At 32.5% G+C, this 16,573-nt stretch overlaps 1 protein-coding gene across 1 annotated transcript in view; it reads left to right on the plus strand.

Moving 5' to 3' along the window:
- Positions 1-16,573, plus strand: part of SLCO6A1 (solute carrier organic anion transporter family member 6A1) — a 94,145-nt gene that overhangs the window by 53,583 nt on the left and 23,989 nt on the right. Inside the window, exon 9 of the mRNA XM_019450616.2 lies at positions 10,213-10,366. Within this exon, the coding sequence (XP_019306161.2) occupies positions 10,213-10,366 (154 nt within the window). The remainder of the gene's footprint in view (positions 1-10,212; positions 10,367-16,573) is intronic.

Here is a 16,573-nt window from a genome sequence, read left to right on the forward strand (position 1 = left end):
GTGTTATTTGAAAGCAGATTTGCTTATATCCTGGAAATTCTAGGGAAATCACTAAAACATTTTTAAAAGTATAATTGCTATGCTAACAGATGAGAGAAAATAGAATCTCATAAAATACTCGAAACCAGAGGAGGCAAAAAAAAAAAAAAAAAAGAAAAGAAAGAAAAAAGAAGGAAAGGTGAAAGCAAGAGAGCAAGAAAGCAAGAAAGAACAACTGTTTGGCATGTAATTTTTCACAGTCCTCTCATGATCTTTTGTATTTGTGTTGTCTCATTTGTGATGTCTCCTTCATTCACAATTTCATTTGTTTGAGTTCTCTTTTTTTTTCTTGGCAAATCCGAAGGTTTGTCTATTACATTTTTCTTTAAAAAAAAACCAGCTTTTAGTTTCATAGACCTTTTCTATTGTGTTATTAGTCTTTATCTCATTTATTTCTGTTTTGATCTTTGTTATTTCCTTCCTTCAACTAACTTTGAGCTTAATTTGTTGTTTTTCTAGTTCCTTGAGGTGTAGAATTAGGTTGTTCATTTGAGAGCTTTCTTTTTTCTTAATGTAGGCATTTATCACTGTGAACTTCTCTCAGAATTTCTTTAGCTGCCTCCCATACCCCATAGTCTTTGGAATGTTACCTTTCCATTTTCATTTATCTCAAGGTATTTTTTTTTTATTTCTCTTTTGATTTCTTCTTTGGTCCATTAGTTGTTCAGTAGCATGTGTTTAAATCTCCACATAGTTGTGATTTTTCTAGTTTTCTTCTTTAAATTGATTTCTAGTTTCGTACTATTGTACTCTTCTTAAATTTAATGATTTGTTTTATAGCCTACTATATGATCTATTTTGGAGAATGTTCCATATGCATCAAGAAGAATAGGTATTCTCCTGCTGTGGATGGAATGTCCGTCTGTAGGTCTAACTGAGCCAATGTGTGGTTTAAATCCAATGTTGTTTGTTTGTTTGTTTGTTTGTTTGTTTGTTTGTTTGTTTGTTTTTACTGATTTTCTCTCTGGATGATTTATTTATCCCTTGTTGAAAGTAGTTGAAGTTCCCTACTATTATTATATTTCTGTCGATTTTTCCCTTTAGGTCTGCTAAAATTTGTTTTATGTATTAGATATTCCTCTGTTAGATAAATAAATATTTGCAACTGAATTGTTATTGGATTGATTCTTTTTCATTATAACATGATATTTGTCTCTTATAACAGTTTTTGCTCTACTCTGTCTCATATAAATATAGCTACCACAGCTTTCTTTTGGCTTCCATTTGCATGGAATATCTTTTTTCATCTCTTTACTTTCAGTCTTTGTGTGTCCATACATCTGACGTGAGTCTCTTGTAGGAGGCATACAGTTTTTTTTTTTAAATCCATTCAATCATTCTATGTCTTTTGATTGGAGAATTTAGTCCATTACATTTAAAGTAATTATTGATAGGTATGTATATATCGCCATTTTGTTAATTGTTTCTGGCTGGTTTTTAGTCCTATTTCTTTTTGTCTTGCTTTCCTTCTTATAGTTTGATGGTTTTCTGTAGTGGTATGCTCAGATTGCTTTGTCTTTATCTTTTGTGTGTCTACTATAGGCTTTTGCTTTCTGGTTAGCATGTTACATAAAATATCTTATATTTTTAACAGTTTTAAGCTGATAAGAGCTTAACCTTGAACACATACTGAAGCTCTAAATTTTTATGCTCACTCTACATTCTGTTTGTTGTTGATGTCACAATTTATGTCTTTTTACCTTGTGTATGCATTAACAAATTCTTGTAGTCATAATTATTTTAATAACTCTATTAACCAGGTTAACCTTATCTACAACTATTGTCTTTTTTTAGCATTTTTTTACCTTGTGTATGCATTAACAAATTCTTATAGTCATAATTATTTTAATAACTCTATTAACCAGGTTAACCTTATCTACAACTATTGTCTTACCTATAATTATAAATAGATGGTATTTATCATTCAGCCAGGCTTGAGCTCTTGCTTGTCTCTCAAACTTTTGTGATTGTTTAAACTACCTTCTTTGTTTTTAATGGGTCCTGTTAGTCGAGGATGTGCCTAGACCTGTCAGTGTCCCAAAGGGACACTAGTCAACACCTAGATTTAGGCTGATTGGACCTCAATCTGGACCTCAGGCAGTAATAAAATATAGTTTGGACCCTCCCAGGGAGAAAGTGGAGTTTAGCTATTTTGTCTGCTCCATCTTTGTTAGGGTTGAGTGTATAGCAGCAGGGGGTACTCCTGTGCACATTAATAATGGCTTTTTTGTCTTTGTCTACTATGGTCCCATGGAACTCATCACTGCAAGCCCTTTTGGATGTGAGAACCAGACTACCCAGAAATCCATCCCTTGGGTGGCAGCCACAAAAGCTGGGATGCCAGCATATGTATAAGTTACTTCTAGGGAAACACTGGCAGTTTGTAGTGAGCTGACATGAGAAGGCAAAGGTAATGTCTGATGGCTTCTCTCATCTCTGGGGAGGATTGCAGTCAGCCCCTACATGCCTTCTAAATTAGAAGCCTGATCTTCAGGCAGCTGCTTTTAAAGTATTCAAATAGGCCTCTTTCATGAGAAATCTAAAAAATGGGTATATTTTGTCTCCCCCCCCCCCCCCCCACATGAACCCTGTAGGGATAGCTGGTTAAGAACTGTTTCTTTGCTGCAGTACTGTGGAACTCTGCAAGCTCTGTTGGTTATCAGAGTCCTGCCATCAAGGGGCTCTTGGGGGGATTGTGGTGAGCCCCTGGATAGATGTTAAATTAGAAGCCTAATCCTCTGGTAGCAGGTTTTAAAGTACGCAGATAGGATCTTTCAGGCAGAGATGGGCATTTTTTGCCCATGGGGAGATAGCCATGGTGAGTCTGCAGAGCCCGTTAAGAAATGTTTCTTTATTTCTTTCAATCTTGTTCACCTGTGGTTGCAAGCCCCAATAGTTTTTGTAACTAAGTGTTTTGGGTGTGTTTAAGACTCAGGTGTAACTCAGGTGTGAGTCTTAAAAGTTGGCACACTAGAAGTGGGGTCCATATTTTTCACTGCTTAGGGAGAAGTTGCTAGTTGGGAGGTCCTTCCTGATTATCAGGCACTGGCCAGGGGTGAGGTTTATGCTGAAAGTGTGTCTCAGGTTTTCCTATCTGTTTCAGTGTGGGTGATGGTATTTTCTCATTTTCCCTATTTGTACGAGTTACTCGGGGCATTTCTCTGTATAGCTGTAGATTTGGTGTGTCCTCAGTAGGAGGTGAGTTCTAGAGACTCACTGTCACCATCTTGGATTGCAACCAAGATAGTCTTTTCAACAAATGGTGCTAGAAAAACTGAGAATGTACATGCAAAAAAAAAAAAGAAAAAGAAAAAAATCTAGAGAGAGAACTTATGCTCTTCACAAAAATTAAAACTAACTCAAAATGGACTCTAGACCTAAATATAAAACACAAAATTATAACTTCTGTAATATATCATAGGATAAAATCTAGGTAACCTTGGGTTTTATGATGACATTTCATATACAACGCCCAAAAAAAAAAAACATGAAAGGAAAAAATGATATGTTAAGTGTCATTAAAATTAAAAACTTTCTCTCTGAAAGGCACTTAATGGAATTAAAAGACAATGCACAAATTGGAGGAAAAATACATATTTGATACAGGACATATCCAAAATATTTAAAGAACTCTTAAAATTCATCAGTTTACAGAGAAACAACCCAATTAAAAATGGCCAAAAGATCTGAACAGACACTTCACTAAGAAGAATATACAGATGCTAATAAGCATATGAAAATATGTTCAGTGTTATATGCATCAGGGAGTTAAAGATAAAAACAACAATTAGATACCCCAACACATTGACTGAAATCCAGAAAACTGACAAAACCAAATGCTAGCAAGGGTATAGAGTAACAAAGACTCACATTTGCTTCTATTGGTAATATAAAATGGTAACTCTGTATATGCTCAATTACGTAAACCTAAAATTGTTCAAATATATAGTTTAAAATTCAGAATATAACAATCTAAAAGTATTTTGAAGTATAGGCAGTTTTTAATAATATAAAGTAAGACCTTTTGGCTTTATCCTAAATTTATATTTGGAAATAATTCCGAGCTTTCACTTCCAGCCAAGATGGGATAACAGATTTCCTCTTCTTCCAAAAACAACCAAGAATTTGATAAAATTGAAACAGTGTTTTTCAAGACATTGGAATTAGTCATTGAAAGACAGTGATACATGAGAAAGGAGAAACATTTAAGGTGAACCAGGTAATTCCTCCAGCTCACTGTCTTAATAGAGGTTTAAGGTCATGGCACAGGGAGTGGGAATGAGACAGATTCTGCCTGATTCCCTTAACTGAGGAAATTGAGCTGAGGGTTCAAAAACCAATATGGCTATAGTTCACAGGATTGTGTATTAGAGGATATATCTGCAGAAGACCCCCTGAAGTATTAAGTGCAATAGTAACTATGATATATGTGAAAAAAGTTCTTGAGTCAAGTCCGCCAAAAGAATTAGAATTACAGTGCATACCTCTCACACAGGATTGGGAATAATATCTGTTTTAATCAGTCAACTAGGAAACCTCAAAAATCACAGTGCATAAAGTATACACAGGGATCTTGTCTCAGAAGTGGATAATAATTGTAAATTGAGTGCTATTCTGGCTGTTCCTATCAAATCTGCCTAACAAACTAAAAAAGATAAAAGTGTTTCCAAGTAAATTACCTGAATTTCAGAGCAAAGCTTAAGGATGTTCACAAAAAGACAAAAATATTCAGCATCAAAGATCAAAATTTAGAAGGTCCAATATTCAGTAAAATGTTGTAAGGAATTCAAAGAAGCAGAAAACTACAACCCATAATGAGAAGCTAAACCAGTTGATCAAAAATGACCCATAACTGACATGGATGTTAATATTATCAGAGTTAACACAGTTATTATATCAGTATTCCATATGTTCAAAAAGTAAAAGACATTTTTAATAACCGAATTGAGCATAGAGAAATGAAAACCAGGATGTTTGAGAAAAATGCTGTATGAGATTAATGACAGAACAGACATTGCAGGAGTTTAAACTTGAAATTATTAATAATAAACATCCAACAGAAAAACACAGAGAAAAGAGAATTAACAAAAATAAAGCATCAATGATTTGGACAACTTCAGGTGGCCAGCCAAGCGCAGAGTTGGAATCTCCAAAGGAAGGCCTTGGAGAAAGAAAAATATTTGGAGAAATTAGGTTTAAATTTTAAAAATTTCATGTAGACCATAAACCTACAGACCTAGAAACTTAGCAAACCCTCAGAACAAGAAACATGAAGAAAATTACACCATGCTACATAATAATCAAATTGTGCTCACAGCACAGAGCCTGCTTCAGATCCTCTGTCTCCCTCTCTCTGCCGCTTCCCCACTTGTACCTGTGCTCTCTCTCTCAAAGATAAATACATGTGAAGATTTTTTTTAAGTGAAGGAGAAATAACTTTACACATAAAAAATGTAAATAAATTTGAACAACAGACTTATCCTACGTGAAATGTTTAAAAAGTCTGGCTGAAGTAAAATACCAGATAAGAATATAAAATACACAAAGCAAAGAAAAGCAAAGGAAATGGTAATTATTTAGGTAAGTATTTTTTCTTATTTAACTCGCTTTAAAAATAATTGTTTAAGACAGATAAACATATATTATGGACTTACATGAAGTGCTATAATATCACATGTTGGTAAACTGTGTTAAGTTAAAGATGTATAATATCACCTCTGAAGCACCACTAAAATAACAAAGTCACAGCTAATAAGTCAAGCTGACACATGAATTAAAATAGAATTTTACAAAAACATTTGTTTAATCTCAAATTAGGCAAAAAAGAGAACAAAGAAGAGATAAAAAGAAAACAAATATAAAGGATAGATTCAAACCTAACTACAGTAGTAATCACATTAAATGTAAATGTTGCAATATCTCAATTAAAAGGCAGAAAATTTTAAATTTGATTTTTTAAAGCAAGACCCAATGTATATGTTGCATAAAAGAAATGTGCCTCAAATATAGACACAAGTAGATTATAAGTAAAGGGATGGGGAAAGGTGTATCATATTAACAGTAATCTAAAGAAAGCTGGAGTATGATATCAGACCAAGTAGATTTGAGAGCAAATAATACTAGCAGGAATAAATAAGGTCATTATGTAATGATAGAATGATCAGTTCATCAAGAATTCAAACAGTTCTTGATTTTTATGAACCTAATGAAAGAGCTTTAATATATGTGAAGCAAAAACTTAGACGCTGTAAGTAGACATGTAGAAATCCACAAATATAATCAGATATTTCAATACTCTTCTCTTAATAATAGAAGTAGGCAAAAAAACCTCAGTGATGATGCATAAGATTTGAACAACACTAACAACCAGTTTGACCTGATTGACATTTGTAGAACACTTCACCTGTCAAAGAAGAATATACATTCTTTTTAAACTCGAAACACTAAGTAAACCATATTCTGTAAAGTAAGTCTCAGTAAATTTAAAAGATTAAATCATATAATGAAATTAAATTTTCAAACCATGATGAAATTAAATTAGAAACAAATTAATAAAAAAAGATTTCTGGAAAGTCCCAAATATTTTGAAACTGAATAACAAAGTTCTCAACAACTCGTGTTAAAATAATTTTTTCAGAAGGGAAATTGTAAAGTGTTTTGATGTGAATGAAAATGAATACACATGTAACAAAATTTATAAAATGCCACTAAAACAGTACTTAGGGAAAAATGTACAGCCAGTGTTAGAAAAGAAAAAAAGTCTCAAGCCAATGACATTTGTTTCTACCTTAAAAAACTAGAAACATCAAAGCAGATTGATCCCAAAGTAAGTAAAATAATGGAAACAATTGAGATTTGAACAGAAATTAGTGAGGTAGAAATGATAAAAAACAATGGAGGAAATGTAATCAGATGAAATTTTGAGAAGATGGATAAAATTGCTAAACTGTTAGAGAAAACTACCAATATCAAGAGTCAGAGAGCTGATGTGATATTTTTATAGATTCTACCAATATTAAAAGGATAGTAGGGTAATATTATAAACAACTTTATGCCCATAAATCTGACAACTTCCATGAAATGGGCAAATCCTTCAAAAGACACAAATTTATTTAAGAAAAAATAAATGTATGTATCTAGTAAATAAATCAAATTTGTACTTAAGCACCTTCTGACAAAGAAAATTCCAGGCCCAAATGGTTTTATTGGAGAATTAAACCAAACATTTAACAATATCTGATTTTACATAAATTCTTCCAGAAAATTGAAAAGGAGTGTATGCTCCCCAACTTATTCTATAAAACTTGCATTATCTTGATGTCAAAACTAGACAAAAACTTTGTAAGAAAAGAAAAGTATATAGGCTTATTTCTGTCGTGAACATAGATGCAATAACTTTTAACAAAATTCTAGCAAGTTGAACCTAACTAAGAGTATATTAAAAGGAAAATAAATTATGTTCAAGTAAGATTTTTCAGAGGAATGCAAGATTACTTTTATATTTGAAAATCGATCGATATAATCCACCATATTAATAAAATCAAAAAAACTATAATCACAATAGATGTCAAAAAGGCCCATGATAAAGTGCCACATCTATTCCTAATAAACTAGGAAACTAGAAATTGGAGGTAACTATGAAAACATACAGCTAATACTATACTTAGTGATTATTATGGAATGAATGTGTCCCTCCCCCCCAAATTCATATGTTGAAGCCAATGTGATAGTGTTAGGAGGTGGAGCCTTAAGGAAATAATTAGGTTTAGGTGATGTCATGAGGGTAGGACCCCCCCACCCCCATAATGGGATTAGTGTTCTTTTAAGAAGGGGAATAGACCAAAGACTTTCCTCAATTTTCTGTGTGAGGATACACTGAGAATGTGATGATCTACAATCTGGGAAGAAGCCCACACCAAACATCAAAGCTACCTGCACCTTGATCTTGGACTTAGCTTCCAGAACTGTGGGAAATAAGTGTTTATTGTTTAAGCCACCCAGTCTATGATATTTTGCTATAGAAGCCTGAGCTGCTATAAAATGATGAAAACATGAATGACATGTTGAAACATTCAAGGACAATGATGAAACATTGAATGACCAGGAGCATAACAACGATATCTGCTTTCAGTACTATTACATTAACATTATAATGGATGTTCTAGCCATTACAATACTGTAAGAAAAAGAAATAAAAGGCATCCTGATAAGAAAAGTAGAAATAAAATGGTTTATTTTATTGTCTATAAAGAAACAATTGTCTATATAGAAACTATATAACTAAAAATATAACAAAAAACTATAAAACTATAAAAAATGATAACTGAACTATAACTAAAAAAATAAGTTTAGTAATTTGTAGGATACAAGATCAAAATGTAAGAGATTACAGTATTTCTACATACCACCTACAAATAAGTGGAAATTAATGTCAAAAACACTACTGACAGTAGTATTAAGAAAAAAAATGTTGTAGAAGAATATATCATCATACAAGAATCAATGGTGTTTTTATATACTACCTACAAACAGCTGGAAATTGATATTACACAAAAATGCCATTAGCAATAGTATCAAGAAGAAGAAATACTTAAGGATAAATATAAGAAGTGAAAGCCCTATTCATAATTACTACAAAATATTCCTAGCTAACATAAATACCTAAATTTTTAAAAAGAGATCCCGTGTTCATGTTTTGGAAGACACAATATATTAAGTTAATCCTTCCAAATTGATGTAGTTTTCAATGTAATCACAACCAAAGTCCCCACAGGGTTTCTTTTTTAGATATTCTACAAATAACTTAAATTCATGCAATATACACAGGACCTAGAAAAACCAAAAACAATACTGATGAAGAGTAGAAGTAGAGTACCAACACTATTTTATTTCAACAGTTACTAGCTAATGTAATAAATTGTGTTGGTATAAACATAGATGAATATATCAGTGTGATAGAGTAGAGAGTCCCGAAATAAGCCCACGTATAAATGGATGATTGAGTTTTGATAGGATGTATGTGAAATTTAGCGAAGAACATATAAGCATTTTAACAAATGATGATGGAACAATTAGATATCTATATGTAAAAAAAATGAACTTTGATGCATATCTTGTACCACATAAAATAGTTAAAATGGATTGTAAGTGTGAATACAAGATACAGAATTCTAAGAATATAGGAAAAATTTTTTATAAATTTGGATTCAGCAAAGTTTTCTTAGATATGACACTAAATACATGATCCATGAAGAAATATATTGATAAATCTTTCTATGTCAAAATAAAATATTTCTGCCCTTTGAAAGACCTGTTAAATGAATAAAAGAACAAACCACAGATTGTGAGAAGATGTTTAAAAATCATGTATCTGGTGAAGGACATGTTTCCAGAATATATAAAGAAATTTCAATGCTCAATAAGAAAACTAATCAATAAAAATGGGCAAAAGATTTGAGCAGATGTTTAACCAAATATATACAGATGGGAAATAAGCACATAGAAGGATGGCTCACATCATTAGCCATCAGGGAAGGGAATATTAAAAACCACAATATGAAGCTGCTATATTCTTAGACTGTCTAAAATTAAAAAGATTGATTATATCAAGTGTTGGTGAGGAATGTAGAAAGCAACTGAAACTCTTATACACTGCTGGTGGGAATATAAAATAGCACAATCAAATTGGAAAAGTGACAGTTTCTCAAAAAGTTACATGAGCACCTACCATATGATCCAAACATCCTACTCTTTAGTATTTACCCAAGAGATATGGAGACATATCACCATACAAAGACCATATAAAGAACCCAGACAAAGAAAGTGTGTATATTATATGATTCAATTTCATGAAATTTAAATTAATGAATAATGACAGAACATAGATCTGCGGATGCCAGAGGCCAGAGGTATTACAAAGGGTCACAGTGAAATTTTGGGGGTGATGATTATGTTTGTTAACATGATTGTGGTGGTGATAGTGATGATTTCACAAGTGTATACATATATCAAAAAATTTCAAATTGTTCACTTTATGTATAGTTCATTGTACATATTGAGTTATACCCCAATAAACCCGTCAAAAGGAATTTATTTCAATAAGCATATTTTTATGTATCTCATATCCTAATATACACATTAATAAGTATAATACTTCAATCTCTTTTTTTACAGAACAGGACAGTTGGGAAACCTGACAGCTCCTTGCAATTCTCATTGTAGATGCTCATCTTCACTATATTCTGCTATATGTGGAAGAGATCATATTGGATATTTTTCTCCTTGCTTTGCAGGCTGTATACAATCTAAAATAATACAAGATCACAAGGTAAATATTTTTTATTATGCATCTTCCTCTCAATAAGATGTTCAACTTGTAGATGGTGTTTACATTTTACTCCTAGCTCTCTAAAAAAGCATTTCCCCCCCATAAATGTCTAAAAAAAAACAGGAAAAGAATATTTACTTTATGTGGCCATAATACAAAGGGCTTAAGGGAATTGGCAGTGGGAAAGATACTTCTACATTAAAACATGCCTCAAAAAGTAAGAAAATTATGAAAGGAAAAAAATTCACAGGTAAATACAAACATAAAAAAAGTAGTAATCACTTATAAAACCAGGATGGAGATTAAAACACAAAAGCAGTAAAATTAGTTTTATCTATAAAAATCAGTCAGGGAATTCACAGAATATAAGGTTGTAAAATATGCTATTTTAAACATAAAATGTGGACAGAGTAGAAATTTAATGCTTTTAGAATGGGTTCAAACTTAAGCAACTATCAACTTAATATTGATGGCTATATGCATAAGATGTTATATATGAACCTAATGGTAAACTCGAATCAAAGGCATAAAATAGATTTGCAAAAAATAAAGAGAAAATAATTCAAGGATGTCACTAAAGAAAGCCATCAAGCCACAAAAGAATGTGAGCAGGAAAAGAAAGGAACAGAGAACTACCAAAACAACCATTTAAAAAAGTTAAAAAATGGCAGTAAGTTCATACCTATCAATAATTACTTTCCCTATAACTAGACTAAATGCCAATCAAAAGACATAGGGTAGCTGGAAGGTATACATAAAAAAAAAGCAAGACCCATGTATATACACCCTACAAGAGACTCCCTTCAAACTTAAAGACACATGCAGATTGAAAGTGAAGTGATGGGTAAACATTTATCATGCAAATGGACTCTTGCTAGAATAGCAAGACTTACATTAGACAAAATAGACTTTAAAACAAAGACTGTAGCAAGGTACAAAGAATAACACTATATAATATAAAGAGAGGGGCACCTGGGTGGCTCAGTCAGTTGAGCATCCGACTTCAGCTCAGGTCATGATCTTGTGGTCTGTGAGTCTGAGCCCTGCATTGGGCTCTGTGCTGACAGCTGACACCTGGTAGCCTGGAGCCTGCTTCGCTTCTGTGTGTCCCTCTCTCTCTCTGCCCATCCCCCACTCACACTCTTATCTCTGTCTCTCTCAAAAATAAATAAACATTAAAAAAAATAAAGAGAACAATCCAACAAGAACATAAAACAGTTGTAAATACTTATGTATCCAACATGGGAGAACCCAAAATGTAAAGCAACTATTAACAGACATAAAAGAAGAAATCAATACTAACACATTAACAGTAGGGAACTTTAACACCCACTTACATCAATGGATACATCAGACAGAAAATCAACAAAGGAAACAGTGGCTTTGAATGATACTTTGGAACAGATGGACCTAACAGATATATTCAAAACATTCCATCCTAACACAGCAGAATACACATTCTTTTCACGTGCACATGAAACTCTCCCCAGAATAGATCACATGTTAGGCCACAAAACAGGTCTCAACAAGTTCAAAAAGACTGAAATCATATCATATATCTTTTCTGACCACAAGGGTATGAAATTGGAAATCAATCACAAAAAAATCATGCTACTGAACAATGAATGAGTTAACTAAGAAATCAAAGAGGAAATTAAAAATTATATGGAGACAATGACAATGACAATGACAATGAAAACACAGTGGCCCAAAAACTTTGAGATGCAGCAAAAACTGTTCTAAGAGGGAAAAATCATAGCAATACAGGACTACATCAAGAAGCAAAGAAAAATCTCAAACAACCTAACTTTACACCTAAGGGAGCTAGAAAAAGAAGAACAAAACCCAAAGCCAGTAGATGAAAGAAAATAATAAATATTAGAAATAAATAAAATAGAGACTAAAAAACTATAGAACAGATCAATGAATCCAGGAGCTGGTTTTTTGAAAAGATCAACAAAACTGATAAACCTTTATCCAGAGTCATCAAATAAGAGAAAGAGAGAGAGGAGGACTCAAATGAAATCAGAAATGAAAAAAAGAAATAACAACTGACACCATAGAAATTGTAAAATATTACACACCACAAAGGATTATAAGAGAATAATTATAAAAATATATATGCCAACAAATTGGATATCTTAGAAGAAATGGACAAATTCCTAGAAACATATAACCTCTGAAAACTGAATCAGGAAGACATAGAAAATTTGAATAAACCAATTACTAACAATACAATTGAATCAGTAATTTTATAGAGAACAAACTATGGTTACCAGAGGGGAGGTGGGTGAGGGTATAGTTTGGGTTGGTAATGGGAATTAAGAAAAGCACTTGTGATGAGCACTGGGTGTTACATGTAAGTGCTGAATAACTAAATTCTACACCTGAAACTAATATTACACTGTTATATTAACTGACTGGAATTTAAATAAAAACTAAGGAAAAAAAAACTTCCAACAAACAAGAGTCCAGGATCAGATAACTCCATAGGTAAATTGTACCAAACATTTAAAAATTAGTGAATACCTATTCTCAAACTTTTCCAAAACAGAAAAGGAAGGTAAACTTCCAAATTCATTCTATGAGGCCAGTATTTCTCTGATACCAAAACCAGATAAAAATACTACAAAAAAAGAGAACTATAGGCCAATATTTCTGATGAACATAGATGCAGAAATCCTGAACAAAATATTGGCAAATTGAAAAAACAATAAAAAAATTTCATTCACCATGATCAAGTGGGATTTATTGCTGGGATGCAAAGGTGGTTCAGTATTCACAATTCAATCAGTGTGACACGTCACGTCAATAAGAGAACATATAAACACCATATGATCATCTCAATAGATGCATAAAAGCATTTGACAAAGTACAACATCCATTCATGGGAAAAACCCTCAACAATATAGGTTTAGAAGGAACATACCTCAACATAATAAAGGCTATACATGAAAAACCCACAGCTAACATATTCAGTGGTGAAAAACTAAGATATTTTTGCCTAAGGAACAAGACAAGATGTCCACTCTCACCACTTTTATTCAACATAGTACTGGAAGTCCTTGCCACAGTTATCAGAAAATAAAAAGAAATAAAAGGCATTCAAATTGGTAAGGAAAAGGTAAATTTTTCACTATGCGCAGAAGACATGACATTACATATAGAAAACCCTAAAGACCACCAAAAAACTACTAGAACTAATAAATGAATTCAGTAAGATCACAGGAGACAAAGTTAATATGCAGAAATCTGTTGCATTTCTATACACTAATAATGGAGTAGCAGAAAGGGAAATTAAGAAAATAATCCATTTACAACTGCACTAAAAAGAACAAAATACCTACTAATAAACTTAACGAAAAAGGTGAAAGACCTGTTGTCTGAAAACTATAAAAAATTGATGACAAAAATTGAAGACAACACAAACAAATGGAAAAATATTTTATGCTCATGTTTTGGGATACCAGTATTTTTTAAATGTCCATACTATCCAAAGAAATCTGCAGATTTAGTGCAATCCTTACCAAAATGCCAATAGCACTGTCCATAGAACTGGAACAAATAATCCTGATATTTGTATGGAATTACAAAAGACCTCAAATAGCCAAAGCAATTTTGAAAAAGAACAAAACAGGAAATATCACAATCTCAGATTTCAAGTTATACTACAAAGCTATAGTCATCAAAACAGTATGCCACGTGCACAAAAATAGACAAATAGATCAATGGAAGAGAGTGGAGTCCAGAAATATACCCACATCTGTATGGTCAATTAATCTATGACAATGGAGGCAATAATATGCAATGGGAAAAAGATAGTCTCATCAATAAATGGTGCTGGGAAAACTGGATAACTACATGCAAAAGAATGAAACTGGACCACTTCTAACACCATATACAAAAGTAAACTAAAATAGATTAAAGACACAAATGTGAGACCTGATACCATAAAATTCCTAGAAGAAAAAACATATGCAATAATTTATTTGACATCAAAAAATTAACCATTTTTGTAAATATATTTCCTCTGGCAAGGGAAGAAAAAGCAAAATTAAATTATTGGGACTACACCAAACTAAAAAGCTTTTGCTCAGCAAAGGAAACCATCAACAAAACAAAAGACAACCTACTGAATGGGAAAAGATATTTTCAAATGATATATTTGATAAGGGGTCAATACCCAAAATATATCAAGAACTTACACAACACTAAAAAACAAACAAAAAAACACACAAAAAAACACCAGTCTGATTAAATTTGGGCAGAGAAGAATATGAATAGACATTTTTTTTAAAGACGTATAAATGACATGAAAAGATAATCAGCATCACTCATGATCAGGGAGTTGCAAATCAAAAACGACAATATATCTCAACCAGCATCACTCATGATCAGGGAGTTGCAAATCACCACCACAATATGAGGTATATCACCTCATACCTGTCAGAATGACTAAAACAAGAAACACAAAAAATAACAAATATTGGCAAGTATGTGGAATAAAAGGATCCTTCATATACTTTTGGTGGGAATGTAACTTGGTGCAGCGATTGTGGAAAACGGAATGAAGATATCTCAAAAAATTAAACATAGAATTACCATATGATCCAGTAATTTTACTACTGGGTATTTACGCAAAGAAAATGAAAACACTAATTGGAAAAAGTATATGTACCACTGTGTTTATTGCAGCATTATTTACAGTCGCTAAGATATGGAAGTAACACAAATATCCATCCATAGATAAATGGATTAAAAAGATGTGGGGTGTGTGTGTGTGTGTGTGTGTATAGATGTACATACACAAAATGGAGTGAGATATCCATACACACACACACACACACACACACCCCCATATACAATGTAATATTAGCCATAAAAAAGAATGAAATCTTGCTATTTACAACAATATGGAGGATCTAGAGGGTATAATGCTAAGTGAAACATCAGTCAGAGAAAGACAAATGCCATATGATTTCATTCATATGTAGAATTTAAGAAACAAAGCAGGCAAGAAAAAGGACAAAAAAATAAACTCTTAACTATAGATGACAAACTGGTGGTTATTAAAAGGGAATTGGTGGGGGACAGGTGAAATAGGTGAAGGAGATGGAGTATACTTATTGTGATAAGTAATGTATAGAATTGTTGAATCATATTGTACACCTGAAACTAATAGCACTGTATGTTAATTACACTTGAATAAAAAAAGTCTCCATGTATTACATCATCCCAATTTTATAGTTTTAAAGAAGTAGGTGACTGTCATTGCCTCTTGCAGTAGTAAAGTTGAAAGCAATGGTTTAAGAGAATATTTTGTCTTCTACTTATGTCATTTATTGTAGTTCTGTCCCATCTATCAGCAATACCCATTCACACCAAAATCTTGACCCATAGTCTTTCTTACAGCTTTGGGTTGACCAATGCTATCTTTCTGGTCACCTTTCACTTGGTTTTTTCTTCTCCTGAAGAATTAAAAATGTCTACACTACACCTTCTTGCTGTTTCTATATCTGTTCCACATTGACTCAGACATGAAAATCAGTCCATTTAATCGATGATTAGCATACATACAAGACCTTTTTAAACATATCATACTTTCTAGAAAGGTAAAAGAGAATACTTACATGGTAGCAATACAAATGACTAACAACTGAATATATGTATTCTTGTTTGTCTTTTGCTGTTTACATGTATCAGGACTCATTTTAAAATTTCCCTGTTTGCTCATATTTGGTCCATAACAATCAGAATTCCTTATTTCCCTAGACCTTCTACCAACCAGACAGAGTTGGCTACTCTGCTACTTGCTTGACTCCACATTAATTTTCTTTTGTCCTAAGTTGCATAAATCTGCTTTTAGCTAAATAATGCACTATAACTTAAGTCTCTCCCTTTTAAGTTGCACCAAAGTAGGGATGTGGGATTTAAAAACTTTTTTCACATGTTTCTGGCTGGTCTTTCTGAGGGGGAGAAGACAACAGAGAGGTATATATATCCTGACCCATGGGCATTATACCACCTCATTTAGTAGGCAGTAAGATCCTTTACTATTTATGCACTTACATAATAATAATGCCTTTTCCTGTTATACACAGATTACTTTACCATATTAGCATACCTGGCCAACTTCAGTTTTTTGTAGTCAGGTTTTCACTAGTGTATGATTTAATAATATATCTTCAGTTTTTTATTGAATATTAA

Source organism: Panthera pardus, unplaced genomic scaffold (genome assembly GCF_024362965.1).
Source record: "Panthera pardus isolate Hobbes unplaced genomic scaffold, ASM2436296v1 HiC_scaffold_2, whole genome shotgun sequence".
In the NCBI taxonomy this organism is placed as follows: Eukaryota; Metazoa; Chordata; class Mammalia; order Carnivora; family Felidae; genus Panthera; species Panthera pardus.